Below are 19,092 nucleotides of genomic sequence, written 5' to 3'. Positions count from 1 at the left end.
ACAAGACATCATTAATTTAATTTTATCCAATCCATTAGCAATGAACCTAATCACAGAATCAATAATAAAAGTCATTACACTAAATAAAACACAGAATCAATGCATTAGCTCACACGCTATTAGTTCAGCTATTAAAGATACCATACAAATTAAAAATAAAACGTCACATTCAACTGTCACAAACTTAACTTAGTACAGTGGAATGCTCAAAGTCTGTTGAGTAACAGACTTGAGCTTCAAAACCTACTTTATGAGCAGGACATACATATAGCACTTATATCAGAAACTTGGCTTAAACCAAATATACAGTTTTCTATCAGAGGTTATACAATAATAAGAAATGATTGTGGTAATGATCACAATGGTGTAGCAATTTTTGTTAGAAATGGCATTTATTTTCAAAAGTTAGAAACATTTTCTGATAACTCCTTGCAAAATGTAGCAATCAAAATTAAATACAAACAAAAAGACATCTCAATTGTTAGCTTTTATAGTCCTGGCAACAGTGTACCTAACTTTGACAAATCTAAATTTAATAGACTGTTGCATAGTATTCCAAAACCACTAATAATTGCTGGTGATTTTAATGCTCACCATACCATTTGGGGTTGTAATAGAACCAATTCTAGAGGTAGAGACATCATGGATGTAATGGACGATAATGACTTAATGCTCTTAAATAATGATCAACCAACTACAGTGGGTACTACTTCTTGGAGACCAAATGGACTACATCTAACAATAGTATCATCTTCATTATTCCTGTGCTGTTGTGAATGGCAAGTTCATCAGGACTCTTTGGGCAGCTATCACTTGCCTACAATCACAAAATTTTCCATGGTAGTGTCGGAAACTGAATCTTCTTCAATTCCATCCAACATTCCTCCACACAGTAATCTGAAAATAGTAAATTGGGACCAATATGAGAACTTAGTAAATGACTTGTTAAAACAATTTGATATAAATAATTGTAATCTACAGAAGTCTTACAATAACTTCTGTTCCATAATTCTTAGAGCGGTAGAAAATTCAGTTCCTAAAACCAACTACCACTGTAACAATATTACTAATCTACCTAAAAGAAAGCGACAACTTCCCTGGTGGAATCGGCAATGTACTAAAGTGGTAGAAGATTGCAAACAGGCTTATCTGTTATTCAAATCAAATTGCAATATCCAAAACTACATTCATTTTAAGCAAGCTCAAGCAAAGAAAAAATGTATATTAAGACTTGAACGTCGTAAATCCTGGACAGATTTTTGCTCCACCATAAATAGGTTAACACCAATGAAACAGATTTGGACAAAAATGTGGAAATTTAAGAACTTATATTCTAATAATAATTGTTTCTCTAGCAATAATTGGATATCCAACTTTTTACACAAATATACTCCAGATACAGTACCAAATTTGACAATTATTCACAATAATCATCCTTTAAATAGCACCAACTCTTTTATGATTGCCCCTTTTACTATTGAAGAATTAAAAGCTGGTCTATCATCAAGAAAGGACTCTGCATGCGGTTTGGATTGGCTCTCCTATAAAATGTTTAAACTCCTAAACTCTTCTAACTTAAATAAGTTTCTAAAAATATTAAATCTCCTATGGAAGAACTCCACTATTCCAGAAGAATGGAAAACAGACTGTCTAATTCCAATTTTAAATCATGGGAAAGATTCTAGTTCAGCTGATTCATATCCTCCTATCACACTAAGCTCGTGTGTTGGTAAAATTTTTGAACAATTAATAAAACAGAGATTAATATTTTATATTAAAAGTAACAACCTCTTACCTAATAATCAATTTGGATTTCGATGTGGTCGTTCTGCTTGTGAGAGTATAAGACATTTATGTCTTGACATCCATAGTGCCCAGATTGACAATAAGATATTGGCTGGTGTTTTTTTGGATGTTGTAGGAGCATTTAATAATGTTGATTTAGAACAATTATCATCCATTCTTCTATCCTTAAATGTCCCTGAAAAAATAGTTAGTTGGATATTCAATTTCTTGCATGGTCGTAAACTTTAACATAGAGTCAATAACCAATTAATAGGTCCTCGATATTCATATAGAGGCGTATCGCAGAGCGGAATTTTGAGTCCATTGCTCTTTATAATCTACATAAATCAAATAAATATTGTTTTGGGTAATAGAGTTTCTAACCTCCAATTTGCTGATGATCTAGTAGTGTATAGTTCAGGACTTAATTTATCAAATGTTGTGTTAGATCTTAATGTAGCACTCAAAAAATTGGAGCTTTATTTTCAATATCTTAGTCTTGAGGTCAGTATTGACAAAAGCAAAGTAGTAATATTTTCAAAGCATTCTATAAGAATAAGAGATGCAAAAATGTATTATGGTACTCAGGAAATTTCAATAGATAATTCAATAAAGTTTTAAGGGTTACGTTTTTAAGTAATTTTAGATGGCACACAAATATGTTGAAATATTAGAAAATCGAGCATTAAAGGCCTGCAATATTCTGAAATCATTAGCTGGTACATATTGGGGTGCATACCCACGCATCTTGCTAACACTATATAAGTCATTAGACCGTAGCCATTTTGAGTATGCCTTCTTTTGTTATGGTGGAGTAATTACATTAGTGAATAAATTAGAAAAAATACAAAATAAATGCTTTGGATCATAACAGGCGCTTTTAGGTCTACTCCTATTATATCATTACAAGTAGAATGTAATATTCCCCCACTAGCTCTTAGATTCAAATATCTACAAACAAAATTCTTGCTCAAATTAACTTCTATTAATAATCATCCACTCCAATTAAAGCAGGACTATATTAACCGAACTGACAATAATTCCTACTATCAAGTAGAAGGCATCTCTGATTTGTTACATTTTTCTTGTGATCATAATCTATTTTCTAGTATTCTTTGGCCATGTTCTTTAAATTCTTATAATTCAAAATATACACCTATTAAAATAATTATTAATGAATCATTAAAATATAAGGAAGATGTATATAGTATGCTGTCAGAGTGGCAAAATTATAACCAACTTTATACTGATGGATCTAAAAGTAATACTGCTGTCTCTATGGCAGTTTATGACATACAACTGCGGAGTGGGTTTGGTCATAGGTTAAATACCTTGGCTAGTATATACACAGCAGAATGTGCTGCCATATATGCTGCTCTAGAATATATTGGAGAACAGTCATATAATAATTGGATCGTTATAACAGATAGCATGAGTGTTTTAAAAGCTTTACAATATCCTAAATGTAATGTTACAACTAATTTCATCATTTACAATATTAGAGACAAATATCAATGCTTATCCCTAACAAAAGATATTGTTTTATTCTGGACTCCTTCACACATAGGCGTGGAAGGAAATGAACAAGCTGATTATCTTGCTAAATCTATTGTGAATAGTAATCAGATACATACTGCTTTGAACATTCCCATACCACACACAGATGCACTGTCTCATTTTAAAGGTACATTCTTGCAAGACTTTCAGAATTATTGGCAACAAGTTGTTCAAACAAAGGGCAAATGGTTAGCCGACATTAAAAACGAAATCTCTCCTCCCTGGTTTGTTAATATAAAAAATACTTACACAGAAAATTTTACACCACAATTTGTCGGTTACGTCTGGGACATTCTCGTAGTGGTGCTCATTTATTTAGGATCGGTGTTTTAGATTCTCCAACTTGTCAATTCTGTAATTTATCCATCCAAACTCTTAATCATATTTTCTTTGACTGTCCCCAATATAATCTTCAAAGATTTACATTGATAGACTGCCTCTTGGATATTTATAAGAATGCTGAAGACATCCCGCGCTCACTTCAGCAGTTATTGAAAACTTATGACTGCTTCGTGCCGCTTTACAAATTTATAGTTTCAACGGTAGGCGAAATTTGAAGATACGGCTTGCCTTTTGACACAATCCCTTACACAGACTTAAAACATATTCGTCCATAAATTATTATTGGACTTGTGTTTATAATATAAATTTTAATGAATATATGTAAATAGTATATTTGTAGTTATACCTTAAATTAGTTTCATATTATCTTATAATTATATTCAACTAATATTCATCATTATTATTTATAATTCATGTATAATATATTTCTTATAACGTATATGAGATTTATATTTTAGTATTATATCATAAAAGTTTATTATTAAAAATAAGGGGCTAAGCTTGATCTTAATTGGAACAAGAATATTATCAATAAAAGACTTGGCTTCGGCCTTTCATGCGAACCTATATGTATATGAAGAAAATGAAACATGAAGAACACGAAATACTACTTTTATGTGAAATTGTACTATTTATGTTTGAAGATGAAGATTATATAAATATTAAATACTTAGCTTGACTTTGAACAAGCTGTGTAACGTGAAGAATAGAAAAATAAAAATGAAGACATGGCTGTATGGGCTTTTGACCCCTTTGCCTGTCCAGATGGACGAATAGAACCAAAAAAAAAAAATGTCTTTATCACAGAACACTTTTACTCTAACGAGTCTTGGTCCTTACTCTTTGTTCATTGTTGGTCTTTGTAATAATAAATATTTGTTACGAATTAAATAAATATGAAGTGTAAAATACATACCTTTTCGGATTTCGAAGTTATTTTATTATGCAATTAGCTCATAATTTAAAATAATAAAGCTTATTGAAGCATTTTCAAAACCATGGCTGAGGAAGAATTAGCATATATGTTGCATCTGCTTGATAACATTACTGATGATATTTACGATGTAAGTAAACAAACATTACAGTTTCAATACAATAAAGACAAAATTTTATGAGATTATATTTTTAGGAATTTACACGGCTATTCAATGAAACAGATGAAAGAAAGACTATTACATTGACAAACCAGATTGTACAGTTTCTTAAAAATAATTTGAGGACCAATCCTGTAACTACGTGTGAAATTATAAAATATATGCAACAGCTTATATCTGATACAGAGCTGCTTAAAATAAACTCAATAATAAATGAATTTATACGAGATGGAATCACGGAAAATGATGCTGATAAGCTAATAACAACACTAGCAATAACAAAATGGAATGAAGAAGCAACATATTCCAATGATTTACTTAAACAAATAGGGGGTGATAGTTTCAAACAGCACAGAAAACAAGTGCTGATTAGTTTAATCCCTCAAAATAAACCTGAGCTTATACATTTGTTTACTGATATGATATACAGAGATGATCTGCAAAGAGAATTTAAACTCACAGCAGATTATATGTTAGAACTATGCTATGAAGAGAAAATTCATTGGCTGCTTAAAGCTGCTGCAGTGTATAAACAAGAACTGCATGATATGAAAACAGTTACATTTGAAATTAATAATTTTACAAAGCAATTACTATTTTTAGTGCTTATTGATCTTACAAATTGCCCGGAATCATATGATTTGCCATCATTGATCAATCAACTGACCAATATATATTCAATACTTGATAATTATACAACATCTGACAAACAGTTACAGTTTTATCTAATTGAAATTAAAAGAGAACTAACTCTAATTAAGTTTTGTATGGAAAATAATTGTAAAATTCTGAGCACTTCAATATTTAATCAAGTTTTAGTTCAGAGTGCATTGACAGTCATATCACAAGTCTGCAGGCTCTCTAGAGTAGATAGATATAAAGTATCTAAGCTTTTGACCATGAACAATGATTACATTTATGAACTTCAATGTCTAAGCAATAAGCAGGTTGACACAAAGAGCCATCGTGATGCAGTCTGGGATATTTCAACATATAATAGTTATTGTATAATTACAAAGGTAATTGACACTATATTAAATTCATCAGAAGGTTCAGAAAACATGCAGGAAATTAATAGTGCTATGGAAGAAATTAAAAGATTGGTATTGGCTTTGCAACCTTTACATTGTTGTATTGAAGTCATAGAAAATATATTTTCATGTTTATTTTTGAGATATGAATACTTTTCTTGCTATGAACACAACCAGGACATTCCCTGTGGGACACACTCAGAATGTTCTTACTTTTATTCAAAAAAACAAAATAAAAGCAAAGAAATTGTGAAGAACTCAAATACAGGATTCATATGCAGCTCTTTTACAACACAAGAAATTCTGAATATGCTTAAAATGTGTATAGAAATACTATCAAAAAAGATAGGTACCCAAGAAATTAATATCTCCACAAGGTTTAAAAGATTAGCAGATGTTGTTAACCACTCAATATGGAAAATGCAGTTGGTATCAACTCTACCACCAGACACCAGTCCAGCACAATTAAAACTGTGCATGGATTATGTGAAAGTTGACAACAGCAGTGAGGATGATGATTCGGAATTCGATATGAGAATGAAGAAGAAACCTAAAGTCCGGAGACGGTTTACTAATCCAAAACCTGAACCTGGTAAAACTATGTTGACATCTACTATTTCAGCTGATGAAGGTAAATAAATCAGCAATTGGAACAAAAACTGTTCTGAGTTTGAGAACAATGAGGTTCATTAAATTGCTTAGACATAATATGTGTATTTAGCAATAATAGTTTATATTTACATGCTTTTCATGATGTATTTTAATCAAGGGAAATAGATTGAGTGATGTACTACAATGACACAATAAAAACTTAAAATTATAAATGTTTCAGCCTGCAGTGTGAAAAGGAATACAATAGACTTTATATCAATAATGTTGGCTAAACCAATCTGTCTGGTTGCATTAGCTTTACACCATAATGATTTCCCAAAAGCTAATCAAATATTAGAGGTATGTATGGTAACTATGAAGCTAAGATCATTTTATAGTCTTTATTGTATCACTGTGCTATTTTTGTTAATATTATTCCACCTGTTGCTTATGCAAGTCAGAGTCAAAGACTGATACTGATATGAGAAGCGTTCAAGTTACCCAACTGGAACAGAAGTTATACATATCAGGTCGGGTAACTTGAATATGTCAATTTCATGAAAAATTTATGGCTTCTAGTTTCAATAGTTTTGGGGCTGCCGCGGAATTGTCTGTATTAATCAAAGTAAAAATATGAGTAATAGTTAATAATGTACATTTGTAGCTAATTTATTATACTGTTAGAATGTACTTCCAGCTGAAAACATATTGTATTAGAAAAACAATGGCTAGTGCAGCATTATCAGTAATAAATATTACAATCTAAACTATAAATCATTGGCCTCTGTTGCCAACAATGTGTTGTTTATTTACTAGCTTATCAGATATTTTATTAAACTCGTATTTCATTAGTATATAGATTAATCGAGGCTACATTTTAATTGAAGTGTTTATCAAATAGAAATATGAGGTTTGTCGTCAACATTATAATTTCAATAAAAGTTAACATATTTTATTGGAATGAAGTTCCTTACGGCAGGCTTGGAGGAGATAGGGATTTTGCTGTGGGACAGAACTGAAAAAAATGTGATAGTAAAACCGTAAGAAAAAATCCGTGGAATAGAACCGTTAAATGAGACGTGCGCAGGCGCGACAGCCGTATACACAAGCGAGTAGTGTATAATACCTTTCTCTTTCTAATGGACTTTATATTTCTTTATTATAATATAATATTTAAATATTATAAAAGTTATTTATAAACGAAGAAAAGCAAGGTTACTTTCAATACAGTTATTAATATATTCTTCAGACTGTACGTTCTCTTTCATAATTTTAGTGTCATAGCTGTTGTAATGCAATTTACATTGCAATGTAAATTGCATTACAACAGTATAATAATATTTATTCAACTTCCAGGACAATCAGTGCGCCAAATTTAATTGAAAAATGACTTACTGTGTTAATATATTAATTATTTTTACGTATTTAAAATATATGTCATGTCAGAGTTTTAGTTCATCCTCACATGGTCCCCTCTGGCTCCGTGTGCAACCTCTTGGATACCAATTAGTGACAATTTTGATCCATTTCTCCTGGCTATCTCAACATCTGGCCAGTCCATCTCCACTTGTGCTGATCTATTTTATTAAGTATTGTTTTTTGTCTCAGGTCTTCATTTCTTATTTTGTATAGCGTCTGTGTTCCCGTCATACTTCGTTCGATAGACCTTTGGCAGTACTTAAGCTTGTTGGGGTGCTCATTATTGAGTGCCCATGTCTCACATCCATATATATTGCAGGGAAGTGCATCCATGGGTGTTTAATGATCAAGTCTAATTGTTGTTCGAGTTCTATGCGTTAAAGTACGCAAACGGAGCGTATGCAATTTAACCGTCCACAGTTAGCCATCGCGAATGTTAATTCGCGCGGTATGTCTTACACGGCCTTGAACATAACGATGTTCTTAGACAGAAGTACGGCCTGAGGGTCGCTCTGAGCTCACTGGTGGAGCCCGCAGCGATATTTATTTGTCTTGCGAGACCACACATGGCCGTTTATCGGTCATATGTCATCGGTCAGGTCATAGCGATGCCAGTTTTATGTTGCGATGCGGGCACGGCAAGCCGCGCCAACGGTGGCCTCTAAGACGCAGGGGCCGCCTTGGTTGCAACAACCGGTAGAGGTGACCGGCCCCACGCATTGACCCGCGGTGGCGGAGCACGAACAGACGTCCGCGACGTAGGGCCGGGTGGCGGGCGTCGCCTGGGATGAGATTGTTAATACTGCCTCATAGAAAGATGACGTCACTGCGGCAATGCTATCTAGTTTAAAACTGGCGACCTGGTAGTAGATCGGTGAATCAAAGTATACCTTAGTTGGTAGTAAATACTAATTTCAGATGCATTGGTGGCGCCAGTTGTAGGTATTATGTTACGTTAGATTAAATATTAAAAATAGGCTTGCCGGAAAATTGCTCCAGATAACCGTAGAGCAGTAGTGACTGTGGAATGAAAAACCATATTGCATTCGAAGAAGCTGGGCCTCATAAATAGAGCACGGCAATACTTCAAGCCGGTCCACATTCTAGCGCTAAACAAAGCGCAGGTCCAGCCACATCGGAGTATTGCTGTCATCTCTGGTCTGGCGCTCCCACTGGGTTGTAGCGTTGTTCGAATTGTCGGTGACCGAGTGCTCTGTAAACGACTCGAACGAGTCTTCTATGCATCTATCACAGGAAGTGTTCTGAAGAGCTGTTTTCCCTGATTCCTGTTGCGTATTTCCATCTTCGCACGACACGCTTCGCACACAAACTAGAATATCATCGAAACAGTGCGGTTTCAAGGAACTTTCTTCCATGTACAACCAAGCTGTGGAATGAGCTTCCTTGTACGGTGCTTCCGGGTCGTCACTTTCAAAAAAAGCGCGTACACCTTCCTTAAAGGTCGGCAATGCTCCTGTGATTTCTCAGGTGTTGCAAGAGAATGTTTGCGGCGGCGATCATTTAACATCAGGTGACCCGTACGCTCGTTAACCCTCCTCTTCCATAAAAAAGTCACCTAAATTACTTGCATACCATATGACTCCTAGGAAAAATAATAATATAATGTACCTTTCTAGATGTTTGACCTATTTGATTCAGAAATAGCAACGGAAGTGGCGTTCACAGAACAACTGAGGAATTTAATCGCAAAATTAAAGAATATAATTTGTTATCGCGATTGTTCACGATATCCGAGCAAGGAGCTTTCAGCGCTCTCCGTTGTTTCGACAGAAGTAATGGGCCTCGTGGAAGGCTTCTTAGCTGCAAACAGAGCACCAAATTCCTTTGATGTCATAGAATTAGGCTCTCGTCATCCACACTTGCAACTTTACACCCACAAAAATTCACCATTTATAAATGCAGTTGACATTCTCATTAGTAGTGGCCTAAATAGAGAAATAACCTATGGCCTTATTAATGTTGTGGAGCGAAAACTAGCCGAAGTTCGATCTGGTACAGATACCACATCATCGAAAAATACTAAAAATTATATTAAATTTGTAGAAGATATAGCAAGTGTTACATTTGAAATATTCGGCAATACTGATAGTACATTTACGTACGGAGATAATATTTGTGAGCTCATAACAGACTGTCGAATACCTATCAAACATAAAGATTTCTGCAAACTCAACCAGCTGTCCAGGGAATTAAAGCAATGCTGTGGAGACCTAGAGGTAATTGTAAATTCAAGTAGGTCAAAGGAGTTAGATTCGAGCGTCTTGCAGAAATATCACCAAATTTATATGAATGTAGTAGCTGCATCCGATAAGGACTTGTGTAACATTGCAGAAGTAACTCAATATAACAACAAGAAAACTAGAGTTCATTATCTCAGAAAATGTTATATGTATGCGAAGTCTGTATCGCAGCTGAAAGACGAAAATGTGTTGGATGAAGCACAATTAACAACGGCTGCACCATATTTTGTTATACTGGAAAGGCATTTGCATGATATATTTGGAAATATGATAAACAATCAGGATTTGCCTATAACGCATTTGGAAGCCATATGTAAGAAACTTAATGTAAATCTCATACCCAAGCTTATTTTAAACTTTTGTCCGTCGATAACATTAGTGGAATTGTCGAATGAAGCAAGTGAAGAAAGTTTCAATAATCTTCTACATTTCGTGTTTGACTTTAAGAATCCTGAGGAGAAACTGTTTATTGAGCCTATAGCTGACTTTGCTCCTTTACCACGCACGCCGGACCCGCAATGTCTGACATATGTTATTTTACACAATTGGGTTCTCGCGCATATTATAAAGAAAATTCATACGGCTCTTAACGATACTGATATGCAGCAAAGTATAGATGCGCGAACAAAATGCTTAAATAAATTTATGGACCTAGAAAGATTCGATCAAACAAAAGTTTTATTCAATAACAACAAATATCTGGCATCATTGCACACTACCATTGACTTGGATCAACTGTTTTCATATTTGCCTAAACTATTGGAATGTGGAAAGATTTTGCAATGTTTGAGAATAATTGATTCGCTTTCAGAACGACAAGTCGCACAAAGTGCAAATTTAAATAATTTAAAAGATTTAATTTTGTATAAGTTATCTACTAACTCTATGATAAATCAGAATTGGAAGTTTTGTCAGCATGTTAAATGTCCTGACTTGAAGGTGGATTTGATATTTAACAATTTGAATTGCTGGACGCCGGAGGGTGCTCTAGAATTGGTAGATTACTTACGATTCCTATTGGGCAAATCACCCATCGAAGATGATTTTTACGCGAAGTGCAGTAATTGGATCGCCAAAATACCCATATATGACCAGGTAAGACTTACACTTAATCCATTTCATTAATCGTTTTTTGACAGCTTACGCCCATGAAGTTTCGTGTTGATTAAGTTAAAATTAAATACAAATAATATTGTACTTAATGGACGTGTACCGCACCCTTAGTCATGCTACACATAACGATTACTACGATTGAGTCACAAATTGCAAATAATCTGTAGATATGAATGCTAATAAGGTGTAATATGTTATTTAATCAAGAAGACGACAAAATTTTAAATTGGTTCCACCAATATATTAAAATAATAACATTATATAAAGTTTTGCTTTTTTCTTAGTATAAGGGCTACAAATATAACAACTAAAATTCCTTTTATTAAAATGAGTCGTCAGAATCACCATTTTACTAGATTCGTCCGATGAGGAGTCTTCAGTACATAATATTGATGATTATCTCTTGTGTGTATAAATTATCAAATGCAATGTCACGGTCCCAATCAGACATTATAACTCTCTTAGTTTTCTTCCTACACTGCTTCTCCTCCCTCCCTCACTTGTCTGTTTTTGAGTAAATGCAACATTTTATTAGCTGTGAATGGGCTTGTATTGTTTCATGTGCCATGTCCTTTTACTTGTGCCCATATAAGCTCTATTGCGTTGTATTGGCAGTGATATGGAGGAATCCTAAGGACGATATGATCATATTCTGCTGCCATTTCATCGATCACATACCATTTTGGTTTTAATATTTTTAACATGGACTCGTCCACATTTTCTCCATTTTCGCGTTTCCAATTAATAATTTCTTTTTTTTTATTGACTTGCTTCCGTTCTTCCAATCATAGAAGCAAGTTCTTGAACCACTCTTCATACACCTCCGTATTCATTTCTTTGTGGTAATCGCCAGATTTCTTTGATTTAAATGTCAGCAGTGCGTTTGAACAAAACCTTTTGCTTGGCAAATGATGAGGCCTTCGTCTTTTCTAATTGGAACTGCGGCAGTGGAAGCAGCAGTGTCGTCAGTCCAGGATACGAGATAGGAGATACGGCGTGGTTAGCGTTGAACCATATTGTCGAATCTTCATTTTTTTTGCCTCTCTTAAAAAGTTACTTCGTGCCAAAGTAGTACCAGTGTGTTCCGCTAAAAGTTTTCTATTATTCGATTTTTTATACGAAAAGCCAATTACTTTCAAAATTTTCGCCAAAGAAGATTTTCGACCAGGAAATAGACGACTTCTTTTCAATGAAACAAGTTTTCTTAATCATGACGACAAATGGCATCAGCGTCAAAATCGTGAACTGCTGTCACATCACGACGCCGGCGTTTTCTTTTTGTGTAAAAAGCCTGTTTTGTACTAAGCCGCTCCAGCCGTAGGCTTCGTTAGTGATTTTAGTCACCGTTGTAAGACTGATAAGCAACGCGGCCGCAACACGGTTTCGCACTTGGGAGATAGGTATAAGCGGACCGCCATTTTGATTTTCTTGTACAAAGTAATCATGAAGTTGTAGCACTAATTGTCTCGATTGTCCTTTCAACACACTCCACGATCAATGTTCTCAGCCCAATCTAAGCACTCCCAAATGTTGCATCGAGGAATAAAACTACCCAACTACAGTAAGGGCCTGGATGCGAGTGACAGACTACGTCAAAATGGCGGCCAGACGGACGCTCGGTTGATTTTGCCAGTTTGATTTTGACGTATATATTTTTTACGATTATATATTTATTTTCATATCATATAAATATTATATTAAATTTTTTATAAAAATTAGTGATATCCATTATTACGTCCTTTACAACATTATTATAATTTATCAGTCGCTGCCAAAAAATAGTGTTATCGCCGAGCTATTTATAGAATCGTTAAAATTCTGAATTGTATAATTATATATTTTTTCTAGATATCATCTATACTAGGAACAAATAATTGGTATAATACTTATGAAAAATCAATAGAAAGTCCAGAACATATTGTAGAAGTGCTTATGGATAATCAACAGGTAATAGAAACATTCCAGAAACCTATATATTTGGGAGTTTATTTTGTGAATGAAAGTATTCATACATTTTTCGTTTTCTAGTTTAAATTGTGTTTGGACTGGGCCGATTTACATAATGTATCAGATCACATGAAAAATTTGATAATTATCAATTTACTGCGGCAACTGTTTGAATTTTCAAATTTAGCAACACCCAGTGTAGTCCGGGGGCTTCTTCATCGACTGTCGCCGTCAGAAGCTTTGAATTTAATCCTGGCTGAGATACAGAAAGTTAGAAACATCGAAATTATCAAAGTTTGCCTCGAGTTTATCAACGACCATTCAATTTCTTCGAAGGCCTTCGAAAATATTAAAATCGGTCTACACATAGTTTTAGAAATGGAACCAAATTTGAGGCATCTTTTTTGGGATTTAACGGAGAAACCTATTCTGATGATCGAACAATTGCTAATGAATGGCAAGTTGGACATTCTCAATGAAATCTTGAATAAAATTTCGCCTCATTTAAAGAACGACTCGAGTGGAGATTATCTTTATTATAATATGAAAACAATTGAATCGGTGACTATATCTCGCAACGCTGTTGATTCCTTGCTTAGGTTCTATGCTGAGAAGGCATTGGATATGATTAGTATGGCAAACGCTGTTACACGACCTTCACCGCCGAAACCTTGGGACGATGCATTGCTGCTATCGATTGATTCGATAAACTTGGAGGGGGTGTCGAAACCCTTCGTGATGCCGGAACAAGTACCGACCAAGGAGCAGTGGGTGAAAGACTACACGGTGGATAGATGCATGCTATGCAGAATATCGATATTCTCACTCATCATCCGCCGCCACCACTGTCGGCGCTGCGGTCGCGTCGTTTGCCACGCTTGCTCAACAAGTAGAATGCAGGTGAGCTTTTAAATATTTTTTTTATACTAAGGACAAGTAACTTGATCCATCAACGTTCTTCCGTAAAAGATTTCCTTAAACCGCCAATTGAGGTTTGCTTATTGTAAGGTGATCAGTAGTTCCGGTAACATGAGTATTACGCCTCGTATAATTATAAGGGTAAGTAGATATTTTGCATTTGCTTACAGAAACACTGCTGGTTACAATTTCAGGTGCCAACATATCCGAGTGGTGTTAAATTCCGCGTGTGCGATGACTGCTACACGCAGACCACGAACACGATAAGAAGTTCAGATAATGACAACATGATAATGAGCAGCGATTCCTCCGCGGGTAGTACTGCCAACTGCCTGGACTGGTGTCTCTCCACCGCGGACAAGAAGAATGCTGCGGTACGAGCAGAGTTCAGTTACGAGTTCACCCCAAATGTGACACTCTGTTTGTCCATTATGAAGATGCATACTATTAATCTGGATTATCCCAGGTTTGTGCCCAGAACCACGTTCCAGTAATATCAGCATATAGGCAATTAGGCTGTGCCTACCTCGTTAAGAACCTAAATAAATATAGCACTAGTGTTAACGTTGTCTTAGTTTAATTAAGTTTCGTTATTCTATAACCAAACTTAGAATGTCATAAACTATAATAGATATAAGGTTAACAAAATTTTTATTCGAAACACAAAAAACTTCAATAATTAGACCTTAAAACCTAGCGCTGTCGGACTAAAGCGCAACTACCAATGCACGCCCTGGAGTAATATCTATTCTGAACAGTCTATTTCGCAATGTCCTAAGAACGATTTAATTAGGCTTACTTTACGAGCAATATTAGTTTTTAAATTTTATATTTAATTACAATGCGAGAATTGTATTTTCTTCCATTAACGCGAGTGTTACACATTTAAATAAAACACTTTTATAGGATTAAAATGCGTGTAATTGTAACGGTTTTATATTAGATTTTTTGCGTAAAAGTTACATTTTTATTTTATTTATACCCGACGTTTCAAGACCTTTCCAGGATTAAAACGCGTGTTTTCAGGGGCTCGTTTTAGGCTGTTTTTTTTTTTAATTCTTTAAAAGTGTTTTATTTAAATGCAAGAATTGAATGATACTTGTGTAGTTCAGAATAATAATTTGGCAGGTTCCTGTTAGACCGCAGCGACGAGCTAGCGCGGGAGTTGTGTGAGGGCAGCTGCGGGGACTCGCGCTGGCTGGTCCGGGCACGGCGCTCCCTGCTGCTGGCGGCTGCGGAGCTATACTCGAGGACAGCAGTTAAGAAGTCGTAAGCAGATTGAGTTGGCAACAACAAACAAACAAACGAATGGAGCAGATCTTACTAATGTTTTGGTGCTCCTTCACGGCTGAAAGTTGAAATGGTGTTGGCTTTTTTCATATATGAGGAGGCAAACGGGCAAGAGGCTCACGGGATGGGTAGTGGTGAGGCAACTATCCATGGACATCCGCTAAATCAGGTGTCAAGAGGTGCGTTGACGGCCTTTAATGTGGGAGTATGCTCTTTTCTGGAAGGTCCCTAAGTCGTACCGGTTCGGAAAAACAGCAGCCGGTAATTGATTCCACAAAGTGGCTGTGCGTGGCAAGACATTTCTTGTAAAAAGCGAGGTAGTGGAATACCAGACGTCGACGTGATGGTATTTTTCATATTCACGTAATGTCCGGTGGTGGAATTCGGCCGGTTATAATAATAATCAACCCGAACAGCTCCTCTGAGCACTTCCCGTGATAAATTTGGTAGAAGATGCAGAGAGAACCCACATCTCTACGCAACGCCAAAGAATCAAGTCAATCGGGGATGATTTGATCGTGGATGATTCGAGCCGCTCTTCGTTGTATGCGGTTAAATGGAGGTGAGAGAGGTACTCCATGTTAGGCCCAATTTGCGCCTTATATAGTTAATAGTTGCAGGCGGTGGCTTATAGTAAAGAACTGTCTCGCCTTACTGAATAAACCAAGCTTTTAAGAGGCCAGTTTGGCCTTCCCTTCCACTGGTCACTTGACCACAGAACTGAATGTGGCTCGATATATCGACGCCAATTATGCCGAAACATTGGCAGTTACAGAAGTGATCTCGAATCGAGGGGATACGACAAAGGCAGACTTTATAGCGGTAACCGCAAAAACTTGTGTCTTCTTGGGGTTGAATTGGACAAATTTTGTCGGCCCGATTTCGAGACTCAAAGCATAGTCTCAATTTCAGACACGAGTTTGTTCCAGTTCTCGTTGGGACGTGTTGTCACGGCCGGTGTAGGAAGCATACCCTTTCCTGTCGTCTCCGTAACAATGAATACTGCTGATTTCAGTATATCATTGATATAAAGAAGAAACAGTATAGGGGATAGCACGCAGCCTTGCGGGACACCAGTGTTTATGACTTTTAAGTCGGAGCATGCACCGTTGATAAACGCTTCTACCTCGGATTAGGACATAGGCTACTATTTTATATCGGTCGGCTACAATACCACACGAGCTACTTAGTGTCGTTGGTGCTGCATAGCTTCCACGTCGACGTCCACGAACTCGCGGCCACCAACCATGTAGCTCATAACATTGATATTAATTGTATAATTTACCCTCAATTTTGGTCTGACCAATGGAGTCGCTTTTCAAATATTTATTCCTATATCTAATGTATAAGATGTATCACCGTCAATCAATAATAATCCTGTTTAACACTCCAGGGGGTGCCAGACAGCGGAGACGGGCGCAGCGCACGTTTCTCGCTGCCTGTCCCACGTGGAAGCTATGGCCACCCTGGTGCAGCATCAGGCACAGCATCTGGTGCCGCAGCATGGAGCACATCCTAGTCAGTACAATCTATACTGGTCTGCTCATAGATCTGATATCACTATAAAACAACACCATTATTACGTTTTATCTTGTAATTCAAATTTTGTAGTTCGTCATTCTTGTAATATAAATACTAATTGTTTTCTAATTTTCTCGCCAATCTCTGTTAAATATCAAACACACACAGAGTAGGGATGGCGACAAATTACACTGCAGTGCCGCTCAGGATTCTTGAAAAACCCAATAACTCTGAGTGGCACTACAATTGCGCTCGTCACCTTGAGAAATAAGATGTTAACTCTTGTTTGCCCAATAATTTCACTAGCTACGGCGCCTTTCTTACCGAAACACAGTAATGCACACAAGGCGCCGTTGTGGTACCCATAATCTAGCCGGCATGCAAAGGAGCCGCCCACTGGTAAAGGATCAAAGCAAGCTGAAACATGATTACAGGCCGTTCCATCAGGGACCCTAAGCTAACTAGAAAAACAATTGTGAATTACACATAGTGGCCCTCGTTTACGGGAACTGTTTCGGTGCAAGCCTTATTACCTGGTGCAATTATCAGGCATTTTCAGAAAGGGTTATACTGCTTTAGTCAAGGAACATTCTAGAGTGAAAATTCTATAATGCATGACAAGGTCGGCATGATGTGTGCGAAAGGGAAGAAACATGAGAACGTTCTAGAATTGTGCGACAAAAATAAAATATTGACTAGGCTTGCCTTAAAAGTTTTCGAATGTTGTTCCCAGGCACATAAGCAGTTCAGTTACAAGTGCGATACCAAGCGAATAACATCGAAGAGATAAATTTCACTTCTAAATGTTATACTTGTACAGTTGCTTAGACACAAACATCATTATTAGTGAGTACATCAAATTGCTGACGATGCGCGACGCGGACAACGCGTTTGAATGTTTTTCTATTTTTGATCCCACATTCATTTTCAGGTCAAATGGTTCGATCTCTGCTCGAGGCTGAAAAATGGGAGCTAGCACTGGAGATTGCGACAAAGTCTGGCATTCCGCGGACAAGCGTGCTCGCCGCTTGGGGCAAGACGTGTCTGAAGGCCGGCTGCTACAGAGAGGCCCGAAGGAAGTTCGCGCTCTGTTTCAAGACGTCGCCCAATGTATTCGTAGACGGTTCAGATGAGCTGGAATACGGCAAGGAAGCGTCTGAAGCTCATTTTGTAAGGAGACAGAATAGCAGGAGTTCGGGTTCCGTTTCCACGACGGGGCCGGCGGAAGTACGCGTCCGAAACAACCCGCCCCTTTTGAATGAAATCATTAAAATGCTTGAAAATATTAACTATCCCGTCAATCAACATTTGCTTGATAAAGCTGAAACCATTAAGGTAATTTTGCATTAATTTACGATCTCTTTGTTATTCTCTTCGAGTATATTGGCACCTGTCTTTATGTTGTTCTGCAAACGAATAATATTTCAAACTAAAGTTTATATTGATACTTAATTCGGAAAATTTGAAAACTAGAATTCATGGTAAATATCAATACCGTAAAAGTTATTTACTTTGATACGGGGGTGTACCTGCGTAAGCCCTGAACCAGATATGATATATTTCCTGCCCTTTGTCCTTTTACACTTGAGACCTAATATAATTCAAATATTTTTAATGAAGATTTTAAATCAATTATTATTATTAGTTATTACTTATTGAATGTCAAGATTCCCATTCGAAAAGAATCCCAAACACCTGAGAAGAACGGGTGCTAGAAACTCAGCGGGCCAATTGTGGAAGTGAAACTTTTATACGGGTGCGCGGGCCGCTCGCCGTGCAGGCTGTCTACTCGAGCTAAGCGTCAGATTTTCTAGCGTTACACGAGAGCGTCAGATTTAAGACCGTTACACGATATATATAAGTATACAGAGTGGCAACTGCCGCGCGCTTCCCAATCTAAAAACGTTAACAGTTTTCGGTAGGGTATGACGGTTTCTAAAACTAATAATTTTAAAAACTATGAATTTTTGAATAACTGGTACAGTATTTAATATCTTAGTGCTATTTTTATTTCTTCGTGTAGCTTTGAAAGCAATTAATTACCTACCTACCTACCGTGACATATCGTATGCGAATGGTGCTTCGTTGCCGCGACGGAATTTATTAGTTTCATCTATCACCTGAAAAAAAAATTAATTACACTAGAAATAAATAGATATCTTAAAAATAATAATTGGATAGTGTACTTCGCTAACTATCGGTTATGCCAACAGTGACGGCTGT

At 36.4% G+C, this 19,092-nt stretch overlaps 1 protein-coding gene and 1 long non-coding RNA gene across 3 annotated transcripts in view; one reads left to right on the top strand and one right to left on the bottom strand.

Annotated features, from left to right (window-relative positions):
- Positions 1-771: 771 nt before the first annotated feature.
- Positions 772-3,855, bottom strand: LOC126967368 (uncharacterized). The gene is made up of 3 exons (XR_007729983.1): positions 3,592-3,855; positions 1,796-1,981; positions 772-897 (listed from the first exon to the last, which is right to left on the bottom strand). It is a non-coding gene; the product is annotated as an uncharacterized LOC126967368 (long non-coding RNA).
- Positions 3,856-4,527: 672 nt separating this feature from the next.
- LOC126967457 (zinc finger FYVE domain-containing protein 26) overlaps positions 4,528-19,092 on the top strand; it is a 32,553-nt gene continuing 17,988 nt past the window's right edge. Inside the window, exons 1-10 of one of the 2 annotated variants that reach the window (XM_050811923.1) lie at positions 4,528-4,748; positions 4,814-6,440; positions 6,642-6,760; positions 9,457-11,175; positions 13,042-13,140; positions 13,222-14,040; positions 14,253-14,524; positions 15,187-15,327; positions 16,742-16,866; positions 17,801-18,204. In XM_050811923.1, coding sequence (XP_050667880.1) covers positions 4,683-4,748; positions 4,814-6,440; positions 6,642-6,760; positions 9,457-11,175; positions 13,042-13,140; positions 13,222-14,040; positions 14,253-14,524; positions 15,187-15,327; positions 16,742-16,866; positions 17,801-18,204 — 5,391 coding nt within the window. In that variant the 5' untranslated portion in view covers positions 4,528-4,682. Of the gene's footprint in view, positions 4,749-4,813; positions 6,441-6,641; positions 6,761-7,748; positions 11,176-13,041; positions 13,141-13,221; positions 14,041-14,252; positions 14,525-15,186; positions 15,328-16,741; positions 16,867-17,800; positions 18,205-19,092 lie in introns of those variants that run through there. The other variant, XM_050811924.1, reaches the window with a different exon arrangement.

The sequence above is a fragment of the Leptidea sinapis genome, chromosome 13 (assembly GCF_905404315.1).
Source record: "Leptidea sinapis chromosome 13, ilLepSina1.1, whole genome shotgun sequence".
NCBI lineage: Eukaryota > Metazoa > Arthropoda > Insecta > Lepidoptera > Pieridae > Leptidea > Leptidea sinapis.
Note: the sequence above shows the minus strand (reverse complement) of the source record. Positions and strands in the feature narration are given on the sequence as shown.